At 43.0% G+C, this 27759-nt stretch overlaps 2 protein-coding genes across 3 annotated transcripts in view; both read right to left on the bottom strand.

Annotated features, from left to right (window-relative positions):
* LOC144672680 (receptor tyrosine-protein kinase erbB-4-like) overlaps window positions 1-24018 on the bottom strand; it is a 139452-nt gene extending 115434 nt beyond the window's left edge. Inside the window, exon 1 of one of the 2 annotated variants that reach the window (XM_078534566.1) lies at window positions 23637-24018. In XM_078534566.1, the coding sequence (XP_078390692.1) occupies window positions 23637-23703 (67 nt within the window). In that variant the 5' untranslated portion in view covers window positions 23704-24018. The remainder of the gene's footprint in view (window positions 1-23636) is intronic. The other variant, XM_078534568.1, reaches the window with a different exon arrangement.
* cdk2 (cyclin dependent kinase 2) overlaps window positions 1-27759 on the bottom strand; it is a 434240-nt gene that overhangs the window by 29541 nt on the left and 376940 nt on the right. The gene's annotated exons all lie outside the window — the stretch shown is intronic.

The raw sequence follows: 27759 nt of genomic DNA, 5'->3' as shown, positions 1-27759 counted from the left end.
ATAGTATCGTATAGTACAACGTTGTTTGGTCTAGTATACAGTACAACGGTGTTTGGTCTAGTATACAGTACAACGGTGTTTGGTCTAGTATCGTACAGTACAATGGTGTTGTGTCGTAGTATCGTACAGTACAATGGTGTTTGGTCTAGTTTCGTACAGTACAATGGTGTTTGGTCTATTATCATACAGTACAATGGTGTCGTAGTATCATACAGTACAATGGTGTCGTAGTATCGTACAGTACAATGGTGTTTAGTCTAGTATCGTACAGTACAATGGTGTCGTAGTATCGTACAGTACAATGGTGTTGTGTCTAGTATCGTACAGTACAATGGTGTGTCTAGTATCGTACAGTACAATGGTGTTTGGTCTAGTTTCGTACAGTACAATGGTGTTGTGTCTAGTATCGTACAGTACAATGGTGTTTGGTCTAGTATCGTACAGTACAATGGTGTTTGGTCTAGTATCATACAGTACAATGGTGTTGTGTCTAGTATCGTACAGTACAATGGTGTTTGGTCTAGTTTCGTACAGTACAATGGTGTTTGGTCTAGTATCGTACAGTACAATGGTGTTGTGTCTAGTTTCGTACAGTACAATGGTGTTTGGTCTAGTTTCGTACAGTACAATGGTGTTTGGTCTAGTTTTGTACAGTACAATGGTGTCTAGTATCGTACAGTACAATGGTGTCTAGTATCGTACAGTACAATGGTGTTTGGTCTAGTTTCGTACAGTACAATGGTGTTTGGTCTAGTTTCGTACAGTACAATGGTGTCTAGTATCGTACAGTACAATGGTGTTTGATCTAGTTTTGTACAGTACAATGGTGTTGTGTCTAGTATCATACAGTAGAATGGTGTTTGGTCTAGTATCGTACAGTATAATGGTGTTTGGTCTAGTATCGTACAGTACAATTGTGGTGTCGTAGTATCGTACAGTACAATGGTGTTGTGTCGTAGTATCGTACAGTACAATGGTGTTTGGTCTAGTATCGTACAGTACAATGGTGTTTGGTCTAGTATCGTACAGTACAATGGTGTTTGGTCTAGAATCGTACAGTACAATGGTGTTTGGTCTAGTATCGTACAGTACAATGGTGTTTGGTCTAGTATCGTACAGTACAATGGTTTGGTCTAGAATCGTACAGTACAATGGTGTTTGGTCTAGAATCGTACAGTACAATTGTGTTTGGTCTAGAATCGTACAGTACAATTGTGTTTGGTCTAGAATCGTACAGCATAATGGTGTTTGTTCTAGTATCGTACAGCATAATGGCGCTCAACATCGTACAGCATAATGTTGTGGAGTACAGTATAATGGCATTCAGCACCACACATTGTGTAGTATTGTACAGTGAGACATTCATCATAGTATAATGATGTTCTGTGTATAGTATTGTGCAATATTAGGAATTTATTAATTCTTTGGTGTCACTGGCAAGACCAGCATTTATTGCCAATCCCTAGTTGCCCCGAGAAGGTGGCCGCCTTCTTAAACTGCTGCAGATGTAGCAGTTTGATATCACTGAGTGGCTTGCTAGAGCACTTCAGGGTCACATGTGGACCAGATAAGGGTGGCAGGCTCCTTCCTTAAAAGGACACTTGTGAACCAGTTGAGTCTTTAGAACAATCCAGCAGCTTCATAATAGCAGCCTTTTATTTCCAGATTTTCTAAACTGATCTTGAAATCTCAACCTGCCTCTGGGTTACTAGTCCAATAACATAACCACTACAGTGCAGTACAGTATAGTTATAACAACAAAAACAAATTATCAGCAGTGGGAGCACTTTGAGGACGTACGAGCTGCAGGGCAAACCTACACTATAGAGAGTTCACTGAGTCTACCAAATTTGCAACGATTACATGTAAGCACTCAAAAGACAATCTAGACTAACACAACACTTGTATAGCATGGAACTCATGGCATATACCAAGATTACTTATGGGTAAATTATATTATCCCAAAACCTCTCAGTGACTGGGTCATCTTTAATCGGTATGTTAATTCAATTACCTTTCTTCCAAGCCAATCATACTCCCCCCTACACATCCCCCCAACCCACCCATCAGCCTCCAACCTGCCTGATGATGTAATTGGACCTTGTTTATTTATACATGTTTCAGGTACAAGGTTTGAATATGACCAAGCTATGAAAATGATCACATTAGATATTAAACTGATTGCTTAGTCAGTTGGATTGGTGGATCAAAGTGCATCCACATCGTATCCCGAGAACTTATATTGCCGGGAGGCCAAGCTTGGTTAACTTTGCAGGACTCACCATAGGAATGAATAAGGGAAGACTTTTACCCAAGATACAGGGTCTAATCCAAATCTGGACCCCAAGGTTAAAAGGCCTTTCTCGCTGCACCACCATTTGTTCACCAGAGAGATAGCAATTGCTCCATTGATAGATAGCTTTCCCAGTGAGAAGAGCCATCCAGATCCTGATTCCCAACCTATGCTGTTCGCTGATCTCAGCCAGGACAGTGGCAAGGATACAATTGGTTTCACAGGTGGGGTTCATTGTTGCCAAACAACAACTCAAATTGTGCATGTGTTGGTAACGGACAGGATCAAGCATAGCTGTGATGTACCACCATGGGTGAATAGCCTATTGACATTCACTGCCCAGGCTCGCTCACTCTTTAATAATGGCCACTTTGGGCAAATTATTGGACAGCAGCAAGTAACACTAGCATTGTATAATAGAGTCAACACCTTTAGGAGAGGGACAATCTGAAAAAGGGAAAAAGGGGACCCCAGAGCAAGAAGGCAGTGGTCTGCCTCAGAGCTGGACAACAATGCGCAGTTTTGAAAGCATGCTCGCTGGCTGTCAGCAAAAAGGCTCTTGTCCCTTTAACAGAAGGCTGTGCTGTGCATACCAGTCTGGACAGAAATAGAAGCATTCTAATAGCTGCACCCTGCTGCTGATGTAAAATGGACACAGCACTCCATTAATGGAGAATGACTACATCATTTTTCTATAGCCATCAGTGTCAATCAGCAAGTTACAAGAAGCATGCATTCCATTGGAGACACTTGTGTGTAAGAATTACAGGTCAGATGGTGGGGTTAGACGCGACAGAATTAGATCGACAGGAATTACTGAGCAGATAGATCTACCTATAGGTCCACAGTTTGGAATATATTGTACAAAAACTCTGAGTTTCTCCTGCAGCATTCAGGTATATTAAGACACGGTTATAAACCCCAAATATTACTGGCAAAAACTTTATAATTAATGACAGTGAATGTTCCCTTGAATATAAAAGTCATTGTTAAAGTTAAATATTCGTACGTAATTCTAGGGAGTAAATGGTAAAAACCCTCATTTATAAGACGCTTGTTCACATCCTCAGGACGTCCCAAAGTGCATTAAAGCCAATGAAGTACTTATTGATGTGTAGCCACTGTTGTAATGTATGAAATGCAGCAGCCAATTTGCACACAGCAAGATCCCTCAGACTACAAGCAACATCACCAGCAGACTTCCAGTACCTGGATCATGCTGATAATGAGCTGAGCCAGCAAGTGTCAAGGTACTCGAGTGCCGAAGGGGGTGGGTGTTGGGAGATACCAGAGACTGGCAGGTCTGTCCTGACTTGATGTGCACACAGTGCCCTCCTCACTTTCCTAACTGTTCTCAGGGATTGGCAGTTCGCCAATTGGTCTCCACGTCAGCAGGCAGGCTAAGGAGGTGACACAATATCAGCCAAGGTTCCTTGTTCCTGATCAATACACATTGATCCCTGCAGGAAAGAGCCCGTGTCTGAGCATTGACTAAGGAGGCTGTGATGCTGCCTTGGTTGATTCGTCCATGGATACTCACTGTCCAGCCTCACACTGGTCACCCAGTTGAGGCAGAGGGCTGACAGCACGCACCAAACCATAGCACAAGCTTTTGGAATGAACATTTGTACCCATTCTGAAGCAGAAAGCTGCAGAGAAGAAAATAAATGAATTATAGGCGAATAATTGGGGTGGGGGGGTAACATTTTTTTTTGAAAAATATACTTTATTTACAAAATATCTGGCAGAACATTCCAAACCATTTCAAAATCACCATCACATAAATACAATCAGATTCAACTTTTACACATGTATCACAAGGTGCATCAATACAATCAATGAATATTACAATCATTTCAATATGGTCAATGCAGACAATCAGACAAAGGTATTGGAGTTATCAACATACATCATGTTGCACTCTGAGGTGCTTCAATACAATTATAATACACTTAGTATTCACTGCATACATTCATTTTGAGCTGTACAGCCCGAGGGGCTCTCAACAGTTCCCAGTCCCTCGGTGCACTGTGGCAGAAAGGGGTGGGGGGGGCAACATTTTATGGGCCTATGTTACCTATTCTCTCAGGAGTGAGAGCAAAATGTCAGTATGTTGTATGGAAAGTTCTCTCACCAACACATCAGATTAATTAGTTGGCAATTCACAATAAGCAGCCTCTACTTTGCACTCCATCCCATATCTACATACAAAAATATACCACTGTATAGAAATGGAGCTCAGGCCCTGTCAGATGCATCAGGATGGTAATCGACACACTATGCAGATTTGCATATTTCTAAGAACTGAGCACAGTATCAAAGTCCTAGCCCTCAACCAGGAACTTGGAGAATAAAATCGGTTCAAAACATGTTTACCTTGGGACCAGGTTAACACGACAATCACAGATCAAAGGGTAATTAAAATAAAATGTTATTGCCCTTTGAAGGTCATATGTCCAATAAAAAGTTTGAGAGCATTTAGCAAGGTTCTCCAAGTGAGCTACACAAAGTCATATTTTTTTCTAAATGCCCTCTCCCCATCCCCAGCCTCTTGTAGATGCTGAAGTCCCGTTCCATAGGCACAGCTACTGTCTTCATACAGTTGTAACTGACGCAAACAGCCATTCTACACGGGTGAACCTTGACGGTGAGCATCAGTGGGTTGTGGGTCTGTGGAAAAGATCAGTCAAGTCCAACCTTGGCCACACACCCTTCCTAGCACGAAGCAGAAACTCTGGCTGATTTAACTCCTCTCTGGCTCAGGAGGTGCTGAGGCCATTTGTAGCACCTTGACTGTTGCCCTCGCTGAGATTAAACAACCTGACTGGGACTTCTTGATCATTACAGCTGCTATATTATAGGCCAGTTCACGGGAAAGTGGCAAAGTGCGACACCCAACACACTTGCCCTCCCTGCCATGCTGTGTTTATGCTCGGACAATGCAGTCAGTCTCCAGGTAAAGTCTTGGCACTGCGACATGAGAGCATTACCGAGGGGGCACATCAAAGAAGCGGCTCGGTCAGCCCACTCCATGTGCTGACCTCACGAGGGACATGCGCTTGACACAGGGGGATGTTTACTGGAGCCACAATTGAGAACAATCAGCTTGGAAAAAAAGCTGTCAGTTTTCACAGCATGTTCAGGTCAGATTTGTTATGTGGGAGCTTTAAGAGCTCGGTAGATTTTAACAGTAATTTCGTTTCTAGGACGTCACTTCTGAAGACAGCACTGTTGGATCTCAGCTGCACTTCAGAGGCTGTGCTCAGTCAGAGAGTGTGGCTGGGCTGGAGTTCATTAAACACATATTAGGCACTGGCACTTGAGAAAATCTACAAGACTGCACCTTGTGAAATAGCAACGCCCATCCAGATTGGTCTCCAACTGATTCACCCAGACACACCCTGGGCACAAATATTTCAATCCAGTTCTGCAGGTGCTTTAACTCTTCGAGGTCTGGCCTGCTAGTTTCTCCAGAGAAGGCTCATATCTTAAGGTTGCTGTGTGCCACAGGTCAACCTCTCTGAAGCCGTTGCTTAGCCAAATCGTTTAGAAAGGCCTTGGTGAGTAAACAGACAGGGTTGTGTCAGGCTGCCACACATAGACCAGGAAGGCCCAGGTTCAACCCTCTGAGACCAGGAAGGCCCAGGTTCAACCCTCTGTCTGGTCGGAGTTGCTTCACCTCAGCAATGAGGGAAGCAGTGTGGGATAGGAGGGGGGCATTGCAATTGGCCTCAGTGATGCTGCACTAAGGATAGGGGAATAAAACAAAAGGAAATCAGCCAGGATTCCTGCTTGACATCCAGTGATGTCTGCTAGACAGTGCATGAGTGGGGACAGGAACCAGTTTGGCTGTGATTCCTACCCAATGACAAATAAGCTTTGCCCAGCCCTCCCCTCATTTCAGCAGCTCTCATGATGAATAGTTAACTGGAGGGAGATACCAGAAAGCTGTCAGTGCCCATGGAACTAGACCAGAGACTGGAGGGGGGAGAGCACTGAATGAGAAAAAGTCATTCAGCCCATGATACAGACAATCTACAATCTGCTTTGGCCTTTAAAGAAACACTCCACTTACAAAGGGGATCGGAAACTCCAGCAGAGTATTTCTCTATACTTGGGTTCCCATAATGATTCATCGAGTATCCAGTGACTGGGCTGAGCCATACCGTCCAGCAAAGTCCAAGGCCCCGCTGCTCTGGTCTGAATGGACTGTAGGGCTACTGCTGGACCTGGGTTTGGGAGGGGACAATCAGCCAGGGTTCCACAAAACCCCTGCTGGAAGTGGCTGCCTGTGGATTCTGGAAGGGGACAGGATAGGACCTCATGGTAAAACAGCTTGCCAACGTTGACAAGGATCAGACCTGGGCCAGGTATCAGAGGGTGACTGGTACCTAAACAACCGATTAACCCACCAAAGGAATCAACACATTCAGGAGAGGAAAGGACAGAAGGAGAAAGCTCTACCAATACGGATTTCAGAACCTTCCATCTCACGCAAAATATTTATCCCCTTATGTTGCAGGAGCTGCTAGACACAACATCAAGTTGCTTTCAGCAGGGGTCTGTTCCACGACTGTGTGAAGGAGGAAGCATTTTATTGATCTCTGCTCTAATTTAAGCATGTTCATGTTGGAACTGCGTTCTCAAGCCCAGTGCTTACAGTCCAAGTTAAATAGCACAATTCCACTTCACATTATCTCTGCCTTTCAGTCTTTTCATTAGCTGGGAGTTAGTAAACATGTGCAGGGATGCACTTTACATTAATAGTCTACAAACCTATCAAAATATTAATTAAATATGCTGTAACTTAAGCAATGATTTTTATTTCTCCCCCCCCAATCCTCATACAGCAGGAACCAGGACTCAGAGTAATAGTGGGCTTGCATAGGCAAATGTACTGAAAGCTCAGTTGCACAGTGAAAACGGTCCCTGGAAGACCACTGCCACCATTGTTGATTTCCCTTTGGTAAAATTAGACAACATGTTGACAGCAGTTATTGTGCTTAGCACTGAGTAGCTGCATGTTTGGATAAAGATTAAACGTCAAGGTTAGGATTATGGAGTGACAGATCAAAGCAGGTCAGAGAAACCATGTAGTGCACTGCAGTCCACAGAGCAGACAGCCGTTTGCAAAAGCCTTTTCAGACTGATCGCAGTCAGAGCCCCAGTGTCTCAGTCATGGTTTCTGCTGCTGATTAGGATTAGGATTCAGCAATTTCCTGATTGTAAATTGTGCATGTCGAATGAGGATAAGATTAGGGATTTGTCTGTGATGGCCCAACTGTTGAATAACCTGTTATTTATACGGTCTAGACTAACATGTGAATAATGGTCACTTGAGTCAGTATCTGAGGGCTGGCAGTGTCTGCAGAACAGTCTCCCAGTGTGACTTGACACCTTCGAAGGGGAGGGAAGAGAAAGCAGGAGAAACAAATAGATTTTTTTCAGAAAAGCTGGTCAGGCAAATTTTTCCAAGATTGTCAAGAGTTTCATCATTGTTGGCTATTAATGAGGAATAAACCTGCACTCATCTACAAGAACAACATTGCAAGTCACAGCCAAAACAGTCAGGGTCATAGGACTTTGGAATAAATGGGAAATGGTCATCGAATTACAGATGCCTTTGTGAATGTAGGATTCCATTCTCGGCTGTTAGTTGGGGCAGTTTTGCTCAGTATCTGACTCATTGCATCAAAAACAAATTTTTGAACCTTCTACATAATCTCACCACGACGTCAATGACTAGATGCTCAAAATGGGGGCGAGGGAATTATGTACTTGATAATGCCATGGCATGAGTTCATGGCACCATCAAGATCATGCTACTAGCAGTTGAACAGGTTTCTCTTGCCACAATTAAATCAGCAGCAGGCACTAAGACCTGTAGGCAAACCCATCTTCCTAATCTTGAAGGTTGTGGCTGTATGAGGCCAAAAAAGCAGCACAAATTCTGAAATGAATTCGAGATGTGCACTAACACAGATTGTAAAATATTACACAGCACCATTACTGAAGCCTCCAGCATCAACATCTTGGGAGGTGTTATCCTTGATTGAAAGTGTAACTGGACCAGCCATCTCAGCAAGAGCAGGGGAGGGGTGACGCACCTCATGACTGTTCAAAGCTTCTCCACCATCTACAAGGCTCAAAGTCAGGAGGGCGAGGAGTGCAGGTGCAATAACACCATACAAGCTTGGCACCATGCAGGGTACAGCAGCCTGCTTTATCAGTGCCAAGCCATGGGTGCCTTATTCACCAGTGTAACTGCAGGGTGTACAATCTATTAAGATGCACTGCAGCAGCTCACCAAGGTTATTTCGCCAGCACCTCCCAACTGTGTGAACTCTGCTACCGAGAAGATCAAGAGCAGCAATGTCCTGGGAACACCATTATCTTCAAGTTCCCTCCAAATCACAGAACAACCCGATTTGGACACATATCACTGTTCCTTCATCATCGTTGGACAAATTCCCCACCCAGTACCATTGGTGCGGGGTTGGGGGGGGGTGGGGTGGGGGCACTAACAGCATAGGAATAACTCAAGAATTAGCTCAAGAATAACACCCACCAACATCTTCTAAGGGCAGGATGGACAATAAATGCCAGCTTTGCCAGCAATGCTCACATCCTGAGAACAAATAATGAAAAATAGCCAAATTTGCCATGCTCAATGAACAAAATTGTATCATTTTCAAACTGGTCAGCAGTCCTTTAATAGTTAGATGAATGTGAAGATGCTGCTCAATTCGACAAGGAAGCTTCCTCAAACACAAACTTTCTTTGGGTTATGACAAGTACAAATTGAATATTGGCACTTCTTAGAAAAGAACTGCAAACAGGTGTGCTGTAGCTGGATAAAACAGAACAAACTTTATTGTGTTTAGGGAGGTGGTGGAGGAAGCCAGGATATTGGAGTGATTGGCCATGTGTGAACCTGTGGTATTTAGTTTATGAAGTCACCACTTCAGTTGACTGCCCTCCCACCCAGGGGTTTAGAGTCATTATAGCTCCAGCCAGTCTCTGGGGTGCTTTCACTCAGTAACTTTTTGTTTCGAGCCACAGTCCCAACCATTGTCTTGTCCGAGGGCAACTTGCAGAGAGGCTACAAAACAGAGTGATGGCTTGTGGGTCTACGTCTGTGACTGCCTTCACACAGTGAGTTCCTTATTCCGATCCGGCCTTTGTGGGCAGCTGCCAAGTGGACTGCAAGCATTTCTCCACAGGCAAAGATAGAAAAATAAATGATAGGATCTAAATTTTAATGGAGCTCTTTCACTTACTGTATGGAAGCTATGTTCAGCCTGCCTGTTAATGGTTTGGTTCCTCAGCGAGTTCCTAGTGAGCATCTGAGTCCTACAGACTATGAACATCCCTGGGTCAATCCTTGGTTTGAGCTGAGGGAGCTGACCTCAGCTGGGGCAGTAATTGGTTATCAATTATTGGGTTCAGGATGAGGAAACCGGTTGCTCCTGATTGCTATCCGATGATCCCTTGCTGGAAGTGTCAATGTCAAGGCTAGACTGTGATCAAATAGCCTCCCAACATTCCCCATTTCCTCATGTAATCATCTGCTTCTTTCCCAAAGAGTGAACAGCACTGAACTCTGGCGTGATCAATATCCCAGCCCCATGCAGGCCTCTGGAGACCCAGAGCCACATGCAGCAGCAAGTCTACTTGGGGTCACAAGTGGAGGGTGGGAGACTATAAGTGGCTCCCTGCCCGTCAGGTGATGTTACTGGACTAGTAATCCAGAGGCCTGGACAAATGCTTCGGACACATTAATTCAAATCCCACAACTGCTGTGGGAATTTAAATTCAATTAATAAATATGGAATAAAAAGCTAGTCCCAGTAACGAAAATCATGAAACTATCAGATTGTCCCATCTGGTTCACTAATGTCCTTCAGGGAAGGAAATCTGCTGTCTTTACCCGGTCTGGCCTACACATGACTCCAGAGCCACAGCAATGTGGTTGACTCTTAACTGTCCTTTGAATTGGCCTAGCATGTCACTTGGTTGTATCAAACCGCTGCAAAAAAAGCACCGTGGGTGTGCCTACACCATATGGACTGCAGCAGTTCAAGGGGCAATTAGGGGTGGGCAATAAATGCTGGCCTTGCCAGCGATGTTCACTCAAATACAAATTTTTAAAAAAAATTCTGAGCACCAATTAGGGACCCAATGTTCTCACCAAGACGACTTCAGGGTTTGGTTGGATCTATTATCAGGATAAAAGGAGCTAGTTTGAACTGTTTAGACTCGGGGAGCTGTCTCGCCGTCTGAACTGTTGAAGCACCGAATGTAAGAGCCCAGGATTACAGAGTCTGGCAGATCAATCACAGTATTGGTGATATAAATCCCCCCTCCCTCCAGGACAGGAAAAGTGGTTTGTAGAGTGAAAGCAAAATCAAGGTAACACCAATCCAAGGCAACTAACTGAAACAAACTTTGATCTTCCTGTTCACAAAGCTCTTCATGTAACACAACAAAAGGCTATAAACATAATAGGATTTAAACTAAACTCTTAAACATATCCTATACAATTGCTCTACACTGCCAGTCATTAAACTGAAAAGTATTTTCTCACAATCTTAGCTCTGGGCCCTGGATTCTGGCCCAACCCAAATAGCAGGGTGAGATCATCCACTGTACACAGCTCCAGCTACCACGGCGAATATTCAGTGAATGGCATGCTAAATACGCTACCTACACTCAGCCACAGATAACCCAGCAAGTGGCAGGGCAGCAGAATCTAGCATCAGGTATGGACTGGACATACTTACCAAAAAGAAAACAACACAAAACACCATCAGTTCTTGGTGATTCTGAATAAGTTCTCTCTCTAGAAATGCTCTGCCTCTGAGAAGAGGTTCAGGATTTGCTTAGAAAAGAAATTGGTTCCATGATGGCTCAGTGACTAAATGCACCACCTAACATGGGGTACTGAGCTGTGTAGAGGCGCTGCTGGTCTGATCAGTGTTAACTGATTTATAGGGTGGGTAGGTGCTGAGATAGATGATCATAGGAAGGGGAACAAGGGCAACAGCAACACTACAGCCAATCTTGGATTTCTCAGGCTAAGGAGAGGCAGAATTCCCGCTCCTGAATGCTATCTAGTGACTCCGATGGAATATGCCTGTGTGTGTGAGAACGTCCAAGTTTGCTCCCTTGTCCGTGCTGAGTTAGCTGGAGGAGGTGGGGGCACTGTAATTAGCCTCAGTGCTCAGAGATTGGAAGGAAAATCAGGCCAGATCCCTGCTTCAGGATGCTATCCTGCTGGAAAATGAGAGTACGCAAATGTAGGACTGGGGTTGGCTACGCTGCCTTGAGTTCATCGGCCAGGTGTCTGGAGGAATGAGTCAGAGATATTGGAATTCCCTGGAATTATATCACAGGGGGGAAAGGATTGGAGTGGGCACGGGGCAGTGGAAAGATCTGAAATCTTGGATCACTTGTGGATCCTGTCAATAAAATAATGTAGTCCTGGTTCTTAAATCCACTGAATGTTAAATCTATAAGATAGAAGACAAGTTTAGAGATGATTCTGTGGTTGGAAAATCAGTAAAAGAGGCTGGTGTAGAGAGAGACAATGTCTGACAATAACAATGTATAAAGTGTTGTACTGGAGGTTCACCTACATCAATCCCTATATATTCTCTTTTCATGCAATCTATGTACTGTGCCAATGAGAGTGAATTTCAGTCTAAGAACATCACAGTGACTTGGTTCTCATGCCCCAGTCAAGTTATCTGCAGCTGAAAGGGCAAACAATCTTGGCTCAGTCTGCCTCTTGACGTGGCTCACTCTTTGTTGGCTGTACACCTGCTCCTTAGTTTTGTTTACCTTCTCAGCAGTGATGTAGATAAACAGATTAGTGCAATGAGTCAGCACACACACATTCAGGTGCAGATCCCAAACAGAGAACCCTCTTTACATAAAGTTACATCTGGATTTACCAATCCCTCAAATTAAACCATCATTGTGGGAGTGTTACAATATAAGACCTCCTCTTTCAGGCAATGACCCCATAACAATCAGGGTCTATCATCAACCTACGATACAAAGATCTCTCTTCACATCGTGACAAATTAAACAAGTTGCCAACCTGAAATGGAAACTGGTGAATGTAGGAGTGAAGGACACTCCTCACACATCAATGCAAGTCAATGAAATAAGCTCAATGTGAGTGGCTGATTATAATGCAACACATCACATCCAAGATAAAAGCAAAATACTGTGGATGCTGGAAATCTGAAACAACAGAAAACCCTGGAAAAACTCAGCAGGTCTGACAGCATCTGTGGAGCACTAAGATAAAAGCAAAATACTGCGAATGCTCTGAAGAAGTCATACGGACTCAAAACGTTAACTCTGTTTTTCTCTCCACAGATACTGTCAGACCTGCTGAGCTTTTCCAGCATTTACCATTTTTACATCACATTCAAGGGTTGGTGCATGTTCAAACACAAAACATTCAACAATTTTAAAGTGCTTTTGCTGAACATGGTCGATGTTTAGATGATGCTTTGCTGCCCCTTTGCACTGGCCAGGTGGCCAGACAAAAGACAGGGACATTGGCAGAAACCTTGGCTGGGAGTAGTCTGGTGAGATGACTGGCAGAGTCCAGTTGCCCTCACTTAATCTCCGCACATGCACGTCCAGCAAATAGTAACAAGGGGCAAGAAATCTGGCTTGCCTTTTATCGGCTGAAGCTAATGATCACATCTCCACCACCCCAACCACAACACATAGCAGGTCATTGGACCTGTGACTTTCTGAATCTGCGGAGCAGTTGCTAACTACATAGATTAGGTGAGCAATGTATGTAACTCATCAAAATAAATACAGCCTCATGTACTTAACTGGATTTGTGGTGTGGTTCTTTTTGATTGTAATTCCACTCTTACTATTTCATTGATGTTAATGACTCAAAATAACATGGTTTCATTTTGCAACCAATGGTGATATTCCACCCATACTATTCACCAGCATCAGACAATTATACACCATCACAGAGCAAAGATTCTGCCACTGCCAAATATTAAAAATATTCCCCTGTTGCAATTAGTGTTTACTTCCTGTCTGCAGTGAGACTTGGCTCTGGAAGGTCCCAAAGTATCAGCCATGGTTCAGTGGGTAACAGTCTTACCTTTGATTCAAGCGGCTGTAGTTTCAAACCCCACTAAACCAGGCAGGCAATTCACTTAGTACCGAGGAAGAATTGGACCCCAAGAGTTTTGAATTGTATATTAAACCGAGGCCCCTCATGCCTTCTCAAGTGGGCGCTATATAAATGCAGGGTCTTTACTTTGCATTACAAGTTTAGGTCTGTTGTAGATACCTTCTTACATTCAATGGCATCAGTCACTCCTGTAAACAGTCTGAACATCTTACTCTTGTGGCAGTTGACTTGCACTGTTCTATATGTAATTATATAATAGTGTAACCCAGGGCATAACAACATTACCTCCTTGTGACTTGGGCTGGATAATTGGGTCTTTCAAATGGTTCTCCTTCAATCTCTTCAAACATGGACTGAACAAACATTTGGTAACACAAGAATCAATACAAATTGATAAGATGCTTTATTTCACAAGAGGATGAACATACCGAAGAGCAGTTATGATCAGGTTCAACAGCTTATCATAAGTTTAATACAAAATAAAGAATATGCCACGCTTCCCCATATTAGCCACAGAAACAGAATTGTTACAGCGCAGGAGGCAGTCATTCAGCCCATCGTGTCTACACCAGCTCTCCAAATGAACAATTCTCTTAGTGCCATTCTCCCCGTAACCCTGCTTCTTCTTCCTCTTCAGATAACAATCTAATTCCCTTTTCAATACTTCAATTGAACCTGCCTCCACCACACTTTCAGGCAGTGTATTCCAGACCTTAACTACTCACTGCGTGAAAAAGTTTTTTCTTCTTGGCTTCTTTTGCCAATTACTTTAAATCTGTGCCCTCTCGTTCTCAATCCTCACACGAGTGGGAACAGTTTCTCCCTATCTGTCCAGACCCCTCATGATTTTGATCTATCAAATCTCCTCTCAGCCTTCTTTTCTCCAGGGAAAACAGTCCTAACTTCTCCAATCTATCTTCATAATGGAAGTTCCTCATCCCTGGAACCATTCTTGTGAATCTTTTCTGTACTCTCTCCAATGCCTTCACATTCTTCCTAAAGTGTGGCACCCAGAACTGTACACAATACTCCAGCTGAGGCCAAACTAGTATCTGATATAAATTCAACATAACCTCCTTGCTCTTGCACTCTTTGCCCCTCTTAATAAAACGTATGGCACTGTATGCTTTATTAACCGGGCTCTCAACCTGTCCTGCCACCTTCAATGACCAATGCACATTTTACGCCCCCTCTGCTCCTGCATTTCCTGTAGAATTACGCCCTTTATTTTGTATTGTCTCTCCATGGTCTTCCTACCAAAATGAATCACTTCGCATTGAACTTCATCTGCCACCTATCTTCCCATTCCACCAACTTGTCTATGTCTGTTTGAAGTTCTACACTGTCATCCTCACAGTTCACAATGCTTCCAAGTTTCGTATCATCTGCAGATTTTGAAATTGTGCCCTGTACACCAAGGTCATTAATGTATATCAGGAAAAGCAAGAGTCCCAACACTGATCCCGGGAACTCCACGACAAACCTTTCTCCATCCCGAGAAACATCCATTAACCACTATTCTGTTTCCTGTCACTCAGCCAATTTTGTATCCATGTTGCTACTATCCCTTTTAACATACAAACATACATACAAATTAGGAGCAGGCCACTCGGCCCCTCGAGCCTGCTCCACCATTCTATAAGATCATGGCTGATCCGATTGTAACCTCAACCCCACATTCCTGTCTACCCCCGATAACCTATCACCCTATTTTTAATCAAGAATCTATCTAGCTCTGCCTTAAAAATATTCAAAGACTCTGCTTTCACTGCCTTTTGAGGAAGAGAGTTCCAAACACTCAACCCTCAGAGGAAACAATTTATTCCATGAGCTATAACTTTTCTCAGAAGTCTGTTGTGTGACACCGTATCAAATGTCTTTTGGAAGTCCACGTACACATCAACAGCATTGCCCTCTTCAACCATCTCCGTTACCTGTTCAAAAAACTACAGCAAGTTAGCCAAACATGATTTTCTCTCGAGAAATCCATGCTGGCTTTCCTTAATCAATCTGAATTTGTCCATGTGACAATTAATTGTGTCCCAAATTATTGTTTCTAGAAGTTTCCCCACCACTGAAGTTAAAGTGACTGGTCTGTAGTTGCTGAATGTATCTTTACACCTTTCCTTCAGGAAAAAAAAGGGGTGTAACATTTGCAATTCTCCAGTCTTCTGGCACCACCCCTGATTCTAAGGAAGACTGGAAAATGATGGCCATTGCCTCTGCAATTTCCACTCTCACTTCCCTCAGTCTTTGGATGTATCTCATCCGGTCCTGGTGCCTTCTCAAGTTTAAGTAGAGACACCCTATCCAATACCACGTCCTTATCAATTTTAAACCCTTCAAGTGCCTGAATTACCTCCTCTTTCACCATGGCATGGGTAGCATCTTCTTCCTTGGTAAAGATAGATGCAAAGTATTCATTTAAAACTTCAGCCATGCCCTCTGCCTCCATGTGTAAATCATCTTTTTGGTCCCTAATTGGCCCCATTCCTCTTTTACCACCCTTTTACTATTTCTATGCCTATAGACGACTTTGGAATTCTATTTTATGTTGACTGCCAGTCTCTTTTCATACTCCCTTTTTTGCTTCCCTTAGTTGATTTTTCAATTCCCCTCTGAACCTTCTATATTCATCCTGGTTCTCAAATGTATTTTCTACCTGACATCTGTTTTTTCTTCTAGAGCTTAATTTCTACCTCTTGTCATCCAGCGAGCTCTGGATTTGTTTACCGTACCTTTCCCTTTGACTGTGCCAGAACACACTCTTGTTTGAAGGGAGCCCATTGTTCAGCTACCATTTTACCTGCCAACCTTAGACTCCAATCCCTTCTTACTCCATTGAAGTTGGCTTTCCCCAAGTTAATTATTCTTACGCTGGGTTGTTCTTTGCTCTTTTCCACAGTCAGCCTAAACCTTATGATACAATGATCACTGTCTTCTAAATGTTCTCCTACTGACATTTGATCCACTTGGCCCACCTCATTCCCAAGAACTCTGTCTAGCAGTGCCTCCTTTCTTGTTGGACTGGAAACATATTGCTGTAGAGAATTTTCCTGAACACGTTCTAGGAACTCTTTCTCCTCTCTGCCCTTTACATCAACTCTATCCTAGTCTATATTCGGATAAAGTTCCCCATTATAACTACTCTAATTTTTGCACCTTGTAAATCTTGTAATTTCATTGCAAGTTTGCTCCTCTACATCCATCCCACTAGTTGGTGGCCTGTAGACTACACCAAACAATGTAATTGCACTTTTTTTGTTCCTTAGCTCAGGCCAAATAGATTCTGTCCTTGACCCCTCTGGGACATCCTCTTTCTCCAGCACGGCAACGCTCTCCTTAATCAATATTGCCACCCCTCTCCCTCTTCTTCCTTTCCTATCTTTCCTGAACACCCTGTATCCAGGAATATTTAACACCCGCTCCTGCCCCTGTCCATTATCGCCACAATATCATATTTCCATAAGGCAATCCGCACCTGTAACTCACCAGTCTTATTTACCACGCTCTGTGCATTTACATACATGCACAGTAACCCTGATATAGACTTTATTACTTTCTCCCTTACTCTGACCCCACCTATTAACTTACTATTCTCTATTCTGGTGCTATCTGTCTCTTCCAGCATTTTGTGTGCCTTAGTATTCCTCTCTGATATTATCCCGATTGTCACAGCCCTGCAAGTCATCTTGACTTAAACGACTTTCTCATAGCCATTTGTCAGACTGCCTTGCAACATTCTTTTTTAAAAAGAAACCTGCTTGTGCCTTTGTACTTTACCTACTGCTGTCCACAATCCAAAAGGGAAGGGCCTACCAAAACCCCTGGCGTGTGGGACAAGTAACTCCCCAAGAAAATGGATATGAAGCGTTTAGCAATTACCAAAACAAGCTAAAAGGAATACTAAAGCTAGCTCATAAACATCTTAGCTCAAACCCTTCCTATAAAAAAAACTTGCATGAATGCACTATACGTACTTTAAAACACATTCGAAGTAACTCTCTCCTAAAACCTTTTTGGAAAAATTCAGAAGATGCTGGAATTTAACACTTAGTTTTCCTGAAACAGGAGTTGTTCTTTTTCCAATTTACTCCCTTCTCTCCAGAAGGAGCTGACACTCACTGGCGAACAGTTCGGTGGACGTTGACAGTCCCAACCCAAGTGACCTTTGCATGTGAGATTAGATGAGGCTATTTAAGCAAAGTGCAGAGGGAACTTCACAAGCAACCTTATCTGTTTTTACCCAATGCCCAGACGCATGCACACTATCCTGCAGAAGTTAACAAGTAGCAATCAAGAGGACTGCTTCTGACTTTCCCCCCTCACCGATTGTACAGGCTGACCATAACTCTCCAGCAGCTGTCTAGGCTTAAAATCAGCTAACCCTGTACATTATTGGGAAACAAATTTGGGACCTTCCCAATCTATATGGCTGTTCCATACTGAGCTCTTGGATGTAACCCTGGACTGCTGTCACATACCGAACTGCCCTTTAGACACTGTTGGGACCTCAATAAATCTGCTAAATGGCTTTTTTAAACTTCTGAAAGAGATGGGTTTAGTGGCTCTATCAAGGAAGAGTCTAAAAGGATGTACTATAACCAAGGAAAAACTCTTTAGTCTTACGCTATTTTATTGCCTTGTTAAACATCTCAATTTCACTAAAGAAACAAGGGATGTGTAAGTAGTCCGGAAGCAAAATAGTTTCAGCCTAACTAACTGGACTTGAGAAACTGAATTCAGGTCAAAGAGAAAAAAAAGACTCGCATTTATATAGTGCCTTTCATGACCACAGGACATCTCAAAGCACTTTATAGCTAATGAGGCATTTTTTGAAATGTAGTCACTGTTATGTAGGAAATGGGGCAATTTGCACACAGCAAGCTTCACCAAGCAATATGTTAATGACCAGATAATCTGTTTTTGAAATGTTGATTGAGGGATAAATATTGGTCGGGACACTGGGGAGAACTCCCTTGTTCTTCTTCAAATAATGTCATGGTCCACCTGATGGGTGTAGGGTAGATTTGGCCTTGATTTGACATCTCACCCAAAAGATGATACTGCCAACAGTGCAGCACTCTGGGTGCAGTGCAATGAAATGTCAGCTTTGATTGAGGATGGCACTGCCTCATACATAGATTGCAGCATCTGTTCCCAGGGACACACACCAAGACAAACGTCAACTGCAGCTTGAGGATCATCAACTGGGTGAAAGACGCTCTTTGGTCTGCCCGAAACTTGTTGGTCTTCCAGCGCAAAGAATTGTCCCCGACTGAGTGTTGCAGACTGGCACATTCCAAAGTCCAGGACTACGTGCTGAGGGACGCACTAAAGCTTGGGGCAGCCGCCGCAAAGGCGCAATAGTGAAAGGTCACTGTCTAAGACCTTTCTGCCATAGTGCACCGAGGGGCTGGAAATTGCATAGACCCCTCTGGCTGTACGGCTCATAATGAATGTATGTAGTGAACACTAATTGTATTATAATTGTATTGAAGCACCTCAGAGTGCAACACGATGTATGTTGATAACTCTAATACCATTGCAGTCTGACTGTCTGTAATGACCATATTGAAATGATTGTAATTTTCATTGATTGTATTGAAGCACCTCGTGATCCATGTGGAAAAGTCGAATCTGATTGCACTATTTGTGATGGCGATTTAGAAATGTTTTGTAATGTTCTTCCAGATATTTTATGAATAAAGTATATTTTAAAAAAAAATAGATTGCAGCATCTGAGAAAGCTGTTCTAAGGAGAAAAAAATGTTTGAAAATTAAATGCATCAGAGAGGACATTAAAAGCTTCATTTCACACAGGCAGAGAAGTCACAGACCCCCAACCAAATGCTCAGTATGTGATATATAATTGCCAAACATTCAGATTTAATAAGGGCAGTTCAATTAGTTAAAGATTCGTCTTCAGAGATGAGCTCGAAACTAATTTCACCATTATTTAATAATTCTTAAATAGTGCAAAACTGTTTCCTATATGTGAGTTGACATAGTTGGGGCGGGTGATTGGTTATCACTCTCATCCACTCTGAAATCAAGATTTTTCCTGCCTCTAGGAGTTTTATGCAAAACTGTGGAATTGAAGAGGAAATTGTGCTGCACATATAGACAGTGTATAGACAGCTGCAGAATTTACTGCTGGGCCAGATCACATCTCATACACTGTAAAGAGATGCAGCCTTTATAAAATACCAGATATAGAAACCAGTGCTAAGGGGAAGTGAGGCAAAACAACAACTTGCATTTATATAGTGCCTTTAAAGTAGAAAAACACCCCAATGTTATTGATGACATTGATTCGGTCCTTTCAGTGCTGCGGCAGAATTCGAATGGAGTGCTGGGTCCATCTGACCTCAGCACAATTACTGCCATGAGGCTAAGTGAACACCCCCAGTGCTCTTGTAGCTGCCACCAAAAATGCTAAATATTGCAGGCATGACTTGCTTCTCTGATTTTCCCTCTCCTCTGCAGGGAGACGACATCATTTCTGCTTGGAGCCTCCTAACTTAGCACCTGTTAGATTGTGGATCAGAGAGAATAAGAATCAAACCTGCCCACATTCCTACTCGATGGCAATGAGTTGTAGCAAGATAAATGTTTGGAAATTTTGCTTAATGGATCTTTTTTTGGGTGGTGAGGGGGAGGAGGGAGGGGAAACCTTTCCTCAAGAATTACAATGGGAGGGTGGAAGTTGCGATAGGGTGTGACATACACAGACTGCAGAAAGAATGGGCTTGATGGGTGACTATTGTGTCTTCTAAGTGTTCCAACAAATAGCAGTAGACTGCAGTATCAACAACAATTTGCAATTATATAGCACCTCTAATGTAGAGAAATGGCCCAAAACACTTCACAGAATTGTAACCAGAGAAAAATAATTATTATAGTCTTAAATGGAGGAGGAGGAAGGGCAGGATGGATCAGAGGAGAGGTTTGGGAAGAGAATTTCAAAATGTAGGGTCTAGATATCTGAAGGCATAGCTGTGAACGGTGAGGTGAGGGGAGGGCAGAATGCTCAGGAGACCAGAGTCAAATAAGTGCATAGTTCTGGAGGGTAGGGTGTGGGAGCTTGTTACAGGGATAGGAAGGGCAAGGTTCTGAAGAAATTTGGACACAAGAATGAGAAATTGGGGGTGTGTAGGACAGGTTTGATGGGCAAGTGGAAACTTGACGTAAGTTAGGAAGGGAATAGAGTATGGAGGTAATAATAGCTTGATCGAGGGTTTCAGCAGCAGATAGGCTGAGGCAGGGAAATCTGGCTTCAATCTTACATGACAAAGTCATCCATGAACTTTTCATGCTTATTGTTCAAGGTGAGGGTGGAGAGGGGTTTAAGACAGTTGGTAGTGGAGAACAGAGACTTGGGGGTATTGAATGAAAAAAAAAACAGGTAGGAACATTCCCATCTCAAACGAGGGCAGATGCGATTGTGTGGACCGCACATTCACAAGCAAAAGTGCATCTGAACTAGCAGTGTAAACAGGACAGAAAGGGCAGGTTTGGAAAGAATCTGTAAGAGTATCTGCAGCCAATAACAAGAATTCACATCAGAGAATGAACCTGATCTTTGTGTTGGGGAGGGCAGCGCGCATGCTCAGAGGAAAAAAAAGTCAGCATGGCTTTGTCAGGGGGAGACCACGCCTAACAAATTTGACTGAATTTTTCCAGGAGGTGACTAGGTGTGTATGTAGATGAGGGTAGTGTAGTTGATGTAGTCTACATGGACTTCAGTAAGGCTTTTGACAAGGTCTCACATGGGAGAATGGTCAAGGTGGTAAGATCTCATGGGATCCAGGGCAATTTGGATCCAAATTGGCTTAGTGGCAGGAAGCAGAGGGTGATGGTCGAAGGTTTTTTTGCGATTGGAAGCCTGTGACGAGTGGTGTACCACAGGGATCGATGCTGGGACCCTTGCTGTTTGTAGTGCACATCAATGATGTAGACATGAATATAGGAGGTATAATCAGTAAATTCACATGACATGAAAATTGGTGGTGTCGTAAATAGTGAGGAGGGAAGCCTTAGATTACAGGACAATATAGATGGGCTGGTAAGATGGGCAGAGCAGTAGCAAATGGAATTTAATCCTGAGAAGTGTGAGGTGATCCATTTTGGGAGGACTAACACGGCAAGGGAATACACAATGAATGGTAGGACCCTAGGAAGTACAGAAGATCAGAGGGACATTGGTGTCCATGTCCATAGATCCCTGAAGGCAGCAGCACAAGAAAGTAAGGTAGTCAAGAAGGCATTTATTAGCCAAGGCATAGAATATAAGAGCAGGGAGGTTATGTTGGAGCTGTATAAAACGCTAGTCAGGCCACAGCTGGAGTACTGTGTGCAGTTCTGGTCACCACAGTATAGGAAGGATGTGATTGCACTGGAGGAGGATGCAGAGGAGATTCACCAGGATGTTGCCTGGGCTGGAGCATCTCAACTATGAAGAGAGACTGGATAGGCTAGGGTTGTTTTCCTTAGAGCAGAGAAGGCTAAGGGGGACCTGATAGAGGTATACAAAATTATGAGGGGCATAGATAGGAAGAAACATTTCCCCTTAGCAGAGGTTTCAATAACCAGGGAGGATAGATTTAAGGTAAAGGGCAGGAGGTTTAGAGGGGATTTGAGGAAAAAATTTTTCACCTAGAGGGTGGTGGGAATCTGGAGCACACTGCCTGAGGGGGTGGTAGAGGCAGGAACCCTCACAACATTTAAGAAGTATCTAGATGAGCATTTGAAACACCATAGCATACAGGGCTACGGGCCAATTGCTGGAAAATGGGATTAAAATAGATAGGTGCTTGATGGCTGGCATGGACATGATGGGCCGAAGGGTCTGTTTATGTGCTGTATAACTCTATTTGCCTATCTCATCAGCAGTAACATTTAAATAAACAAATCTGCAACTCATCGGCAGCACTCCATCGATATAATTAAAATTAATGGGAACTATTGACATTCGCTGGGGGTGGTGGGGGGCAGTTAAGACAGACAAGACGTGAATAAACAGTAACAAAATGTTCTTAAATTTAATGCAGAAAGGAAGATTTGCATCTATATAGCACCCTTACACATGCAGTCAATTACTTGGCAGTGCGAAGTACACACGAACCGATTAGCAAGAACAAGGTGCCCCGAAAGAGACAAGTGTCCAGAAAATCTTTAGATGCTTTTACAACTATGTAACTAACTCCAGCTCCTGGTGCACGGGTCTCCTGCAGCTAGAAAACAAACTTGCCAGAGTTCACCGAGGCAGAGAAGCCAGTCAGTGTCATGAACAGTATAACAGCAGCAGGGACTGTATTGATCCGGGGCTGCTCTCTATAGTGTGAGTGGCATCGCAAACCTGGGATCGGAGACTGCCACCCGGACAAAAGGAGACAGTTTTTGGGAAACTGGTGGCGGAATTGGCATTTGAACGTCGTCCTCCCACCACCTACAGAAGCACCAAGTATGAGAGCGCTTGTAGAATCAAGCAAAGACTAAACTGACACTAAAGATCAAGAGGGATGGCTTTAAACAAGAACTATGCTGAATCCTTCTTTAAAGATATCCTGAGCTCCATCGCGTTTAATCACCTAAAAAGGTGACTATCACAAACATGTGTCATAGAGTAAAACTTGAAACAATTAAACATTACTTGTGGTAAAATTTCCAGCCCGTCACAATGGCTGGCTGTGATTTTCGATTTTAAAAATCACACCCTCAATCAAATGAAAGGCGGTTAAAAAAAGTGAAGTTCAAAGGTTTCCGCGTCCACCGCGAACAGTTTGGTCCTAACTCCACTCTCACATTAACTCAAACGAGCTGACCATTAACCTGATTTTACAACCTGTTAACACCTTGACTGCCACGCCGCAGCAAGATTCTGCCAACCTGAGGCAGACACGCCCACAAAGCAGCCTCAGTTTATCGTTAGATGGTTGCGCAAAAACTTTAAACAAACAGGTTTTTATAGCTTCAGTTTCCGTCCGGGGAAAAAAGGCTTGTCATCGCATTTCTTTTCTTTCAAAACGACAATTTTAACCGTCCTTACAAGAAGGCACCAAGTTGGCTTGACCAAGAAGTCTTACAGACCCGTTTAAGACATAAACAGAAACACTTTTGTAGATGAAATGATAGAAAGTGGAGGGTCTCCCCACCTACCTGATTGAGAGCTAACACCATTTACAATCCACAGTAAGTATATTCCCAACACCTGCAAACTTGTCATCTTCTCTGTTCCAGATTGCGCCTCCTTTCTTTAATTTCCTTTTAGGAAATTACTTCCATGACTTGTTTTTGTTAAACATAAACAGACGGCGAGATCATCGGGATCCAGCGTTTAAAAACTTTTGAGAAATGTTTTCAGTCAAAGTTTCTAATTTCCAGTCTTGAGCAGTAGCTCGTGCAATCCGCTCCTGGTCACTTTCACGCTGAGTACTATCAATTACATTGAGCTGATAGACATGTGATTGGCTGCTGTCCAGCTTTCTGGGGCCAATCGCATCACCAGGAAGCTGTGAAACTGCACCACAAAGATATCTATAGTACTTTAATAAATCGAAGATATTATTTACGAAAATAGACGGGAATTAATAAATGAATCTGGTGATATTGTGAAGAAATGTATCTCGATTATTTAAATTGGCTCATTTTGTGAAATGCCGTTTCCAAAATATCTGTCCAGTTCATCACTTTCCAGCAAATTTCTGTGTGCTGGTGAAAAGTGTCAAGGGCGCAAGGAAATAAAATAACTTCAATTAAAATAATATTCTAATTGAAAGATTACATGAATCAGTGGGAATCATTGCAGAACTCGAACAGACTGATTTCATTTTACAGTCAGTGTTAATCTTTCCTTGAGCTTAAACTGTAAGGGTTGCTGTACAATGGCTACAAATTAAAGTGCTGTCACGATAGAAATATATAACCAACGCTAAAAACAGATCTGCTATTGTAGCTCCCCAAGTTTCTTGTTCTCCCTGCTTTCCTGAAGGTGCTGATTCAAAGTGGATTTACAGTCCCGTGATTCTAACCACTGGAGTCAGGACCGGGGCTTCACAGCCAGCCTGAACCTGTACACAGGTACTTACCAGGAGGGGGCAGGAGTGTGAACCTTGGAAAAAGCAAATACGAGAAGCAAAGAGGGATTATGAAAAAAGACTGGCAACCAACACAAAAGGGAAGCCCAAAGTATTCTATAAGTACATCAATAGTAAAAGGCTGGTAAAAGGAGTAAGGCCGATAAGGACCAAAAAGGGGATTTACAGAGGCAAGCGGCATGGCTGAGGTGTTAAATGAATACTTTGCATCTGTCTTTACCCATGAGTTAGATGCTGCCCAGGCCATAGTGACAGAGGAGGAAACTCAGTCACTAAAAGGGTTTAAAATTGATAAGGACAAGCTGTTGGTGCTTAAAGTTGATAAAGCACCGGGACCTGTTGAGGTGCATCCAAGAATATTGAAGGAAGTGAGAGTGGAAATTGCAGAGGCGCTGGCCATAATCTTTCAATGTTCCCTGGATTCAGGGGAGGTGCCGGAGGACTGGAGAATTGCAAACATTACAACCTTTTTTGAACAAGGTTATAAAGATCTGCCCTGCAATTACAGACTAGTCAGTTTAACTTCGGTGGCAGGGAAACTTCTAAGAACAATTATTCAGGATAGAATTAATAGTCACATGGAAAAATGTGGAGTGATTGGGAAGAGTCAGCATGGATTTGTTAAAGTCATATAGTGTCTAACTAATTTGGAGTTTTTTGAAGAGGTAACAGAGATGGTTGATGAAGGCAAGGCCATTGATGTGGTGTATATGGACTTCCAAATGGTGTTCAATACAGTGCCACACAACAGACTTGAGAGAAAGTTATAGGTCATGGAACAAAAAGGATAGTAGCAACGTGGATATAAAATTGGTTGAGGGATAGGAAAGAGAGAGTGATGGTTAATGGGTATTTTTCAGGCTGGAAGAAGGTTTGTAGTGGATTTCCCCAGGGGGATTGGGACCCTTGCTTTTCCTGATATATATATATATGATCTAGATCTTGGTGTGCAGGGGACAATTTCAAAGTTTGCAGACGACACAAAACTTGGGAGAATTGTAAATCGTGAGGACAGTGTAGAACTTCAAAAGGACATTGACACATTGGTGGAGTGGGCATATAGGTGGCAGATAAAGTTCAATGTGGAGAAGTGTGAGGTGATACACTTCGGTACAAAGACAGTATAAAATAAAGGATACCATTCTAAAGGGTGTGCAGGAGCAGAAAGACCTGAGTGTTTATGTACATAAGTCACTAAAGGTGGCAGGACAGGTAGAGAGAGCTGTTTCCAAAGCATACAGTATTCCAGGCTTCATTAATAGGGGCATAGAGTACAAGAGCAGGGAGGTTATGATGAACTTATATAAGACACTAGTTAGACCTCAGCTGGAGTATTGTGTACAGTTCTGCACGCCACACTATAGGAAGGATGTGAATGCATTGGAGAGAGTGCAGAAGAGGTTTACGAGAATGGTTCCAGGGATGAGGCACTTCAGTTATGAGGAAAGATTGGGGAAGTTGGGATTGTTTTCCTTGGAGAGGAGAAGTCTGAGAGGAGACTTGTTAGAAGTTTTCAAAATCATGAGGGGTCTGGACAGAGTAGATAGGGAAAAACTGTTCCCGCTCATAAACAGATCGAGAACCAAAGGGCACAGTTTTAAAGTGTTTTGCAAAAGCAGCAAATGCGAGGTGAGAAAAACTTTTTCAGACAGCGAGTAGTTAGGGTTTGGAATGCACTGTCTGGAAGTGTGGTGGAGGCAGGTTCAACTGAGGCATTCAAGAGGGCATTGGATGATTATTTAAATAGAAACAACGTGCAGGGCTACAGGGAAAAGGCAAGAGATTGGCACTAAGTTAAAATGCTCAGAGAGCCGGTGCAGACACGATGGGCCAAATGGCCTCCTCCTACGCCATAACAATTCTGTGATTTTACTCCTCCTTAGCTGAGAGTCACGGAGGGTAATCATCAACCCTCCATGATTGCTCCAGCAATAACTAAGGTTAGCATTGCCTATTTCATATGGTTTAAGAAAGGCAGATTTTCATTTATATACTGTCTTTCATGTCCCAAAGCACTTTACAGCCACTGAAGTACTTTTGAAGAGTAGTCACTGTCATATATGCATCACTCATGTTGCACTCACCTAATGAGTTATCAAGACACTGACAATAGTTCAGTTTTAAAAAAGAATTGTCACTCCTATTGAGGAGTAATTAATTAGCTGGGAAGAGTCAAGTGTCATTTCCATAAGGCAATATGCATATACAGTAGCAGAATAGTTATATTACTGGACTGGTAACCCAGAGGCCTGGACTCATCCAATATGAACGGGAGTCCATATCCCAACATAATAGTGAGATTTTGAATTCTGTTTAGAAAAATCTGGAGATAAAACTGTAGAATCAGTAAAAAAAAAACATGAAATGTGATGAAAAGGTGCATTGTTTAAAAAAAAAAAATCCCCAACTACTTCATTCAAAACTTTTAGGAAAGGAAATCCACTCTGGGCTACATGTGAATGCTGTCTCACACCAATATCCAGACACAGGCATGATGGGCTGAATCATTCTATGACACTTTGAAGTGGCCTTGCAAAGCACTCATTTGTATCAAATCTGGGAATACTAAGAATGGGCAATAAATACTAACTTTGCTGGCGAAACCCAGACACTGAGAATGGAAATACAATGATACTGCAAATGAGATTCTTGCTTTGTAAATGAGTAAGAGCGTCTGATATTGGCAAAATACTCAAACAAGCTATGCCTCATTACTACCCAATAAAGAGAAAGCATGTTCCCACAAAGTGTTAGGACGTGCGTTTCTGCCCCTGATATCCCCGACACAGTGGATCCATTATCTTGATCATAGTCTTGAGGCAGAGGGAATGATTCGCTGTTGCTGATGCTCCATCTAGGGGCCAGTTACAGAATAACATTAGAGGGAATCTTCTTTCAAACTGAAACATTCTGAGCACTGAAAATCATCTTATGATCAGATGCCTAAAAATGAGGTGTCAAACCTGGTGAAGCTACAACACAGGACTACTTGCATGTCAAACAGTAGCAGCAGCACGTGATAGACAGGGCCAAGCGATTCCACAACCAACGGATCAGATCTAAGCTCAGCAGTCCTGCCACATCCAGTGAATGGCGGTGGACAACTCATTGAAGAGGAGGTTCCACAAAAATCCCCATCCTCAATGATGGGAGAGCCCAGCACAGCAGTGCAAAAGATAAGCCTG

Source organism: Cetorhinus maximus, chromosome X, assembly GCF_964194155.1.
Source record: "Cetorhinus maximus chromosome X, sCetMax3.hap1.1, whole genome shotgun sequence".
NCBI lineage: Eukaryota > Metazoa > Chordata > Chondrichthyes > Lamniformes > Cetorhinidae > Cetorhinus > Cetorhinus maximus.
The sequence above is the reverse complement of the archived record's forward strand: the minus strand, read 5'-3'. Positions and strand labels throughout refer to the sequence as shown.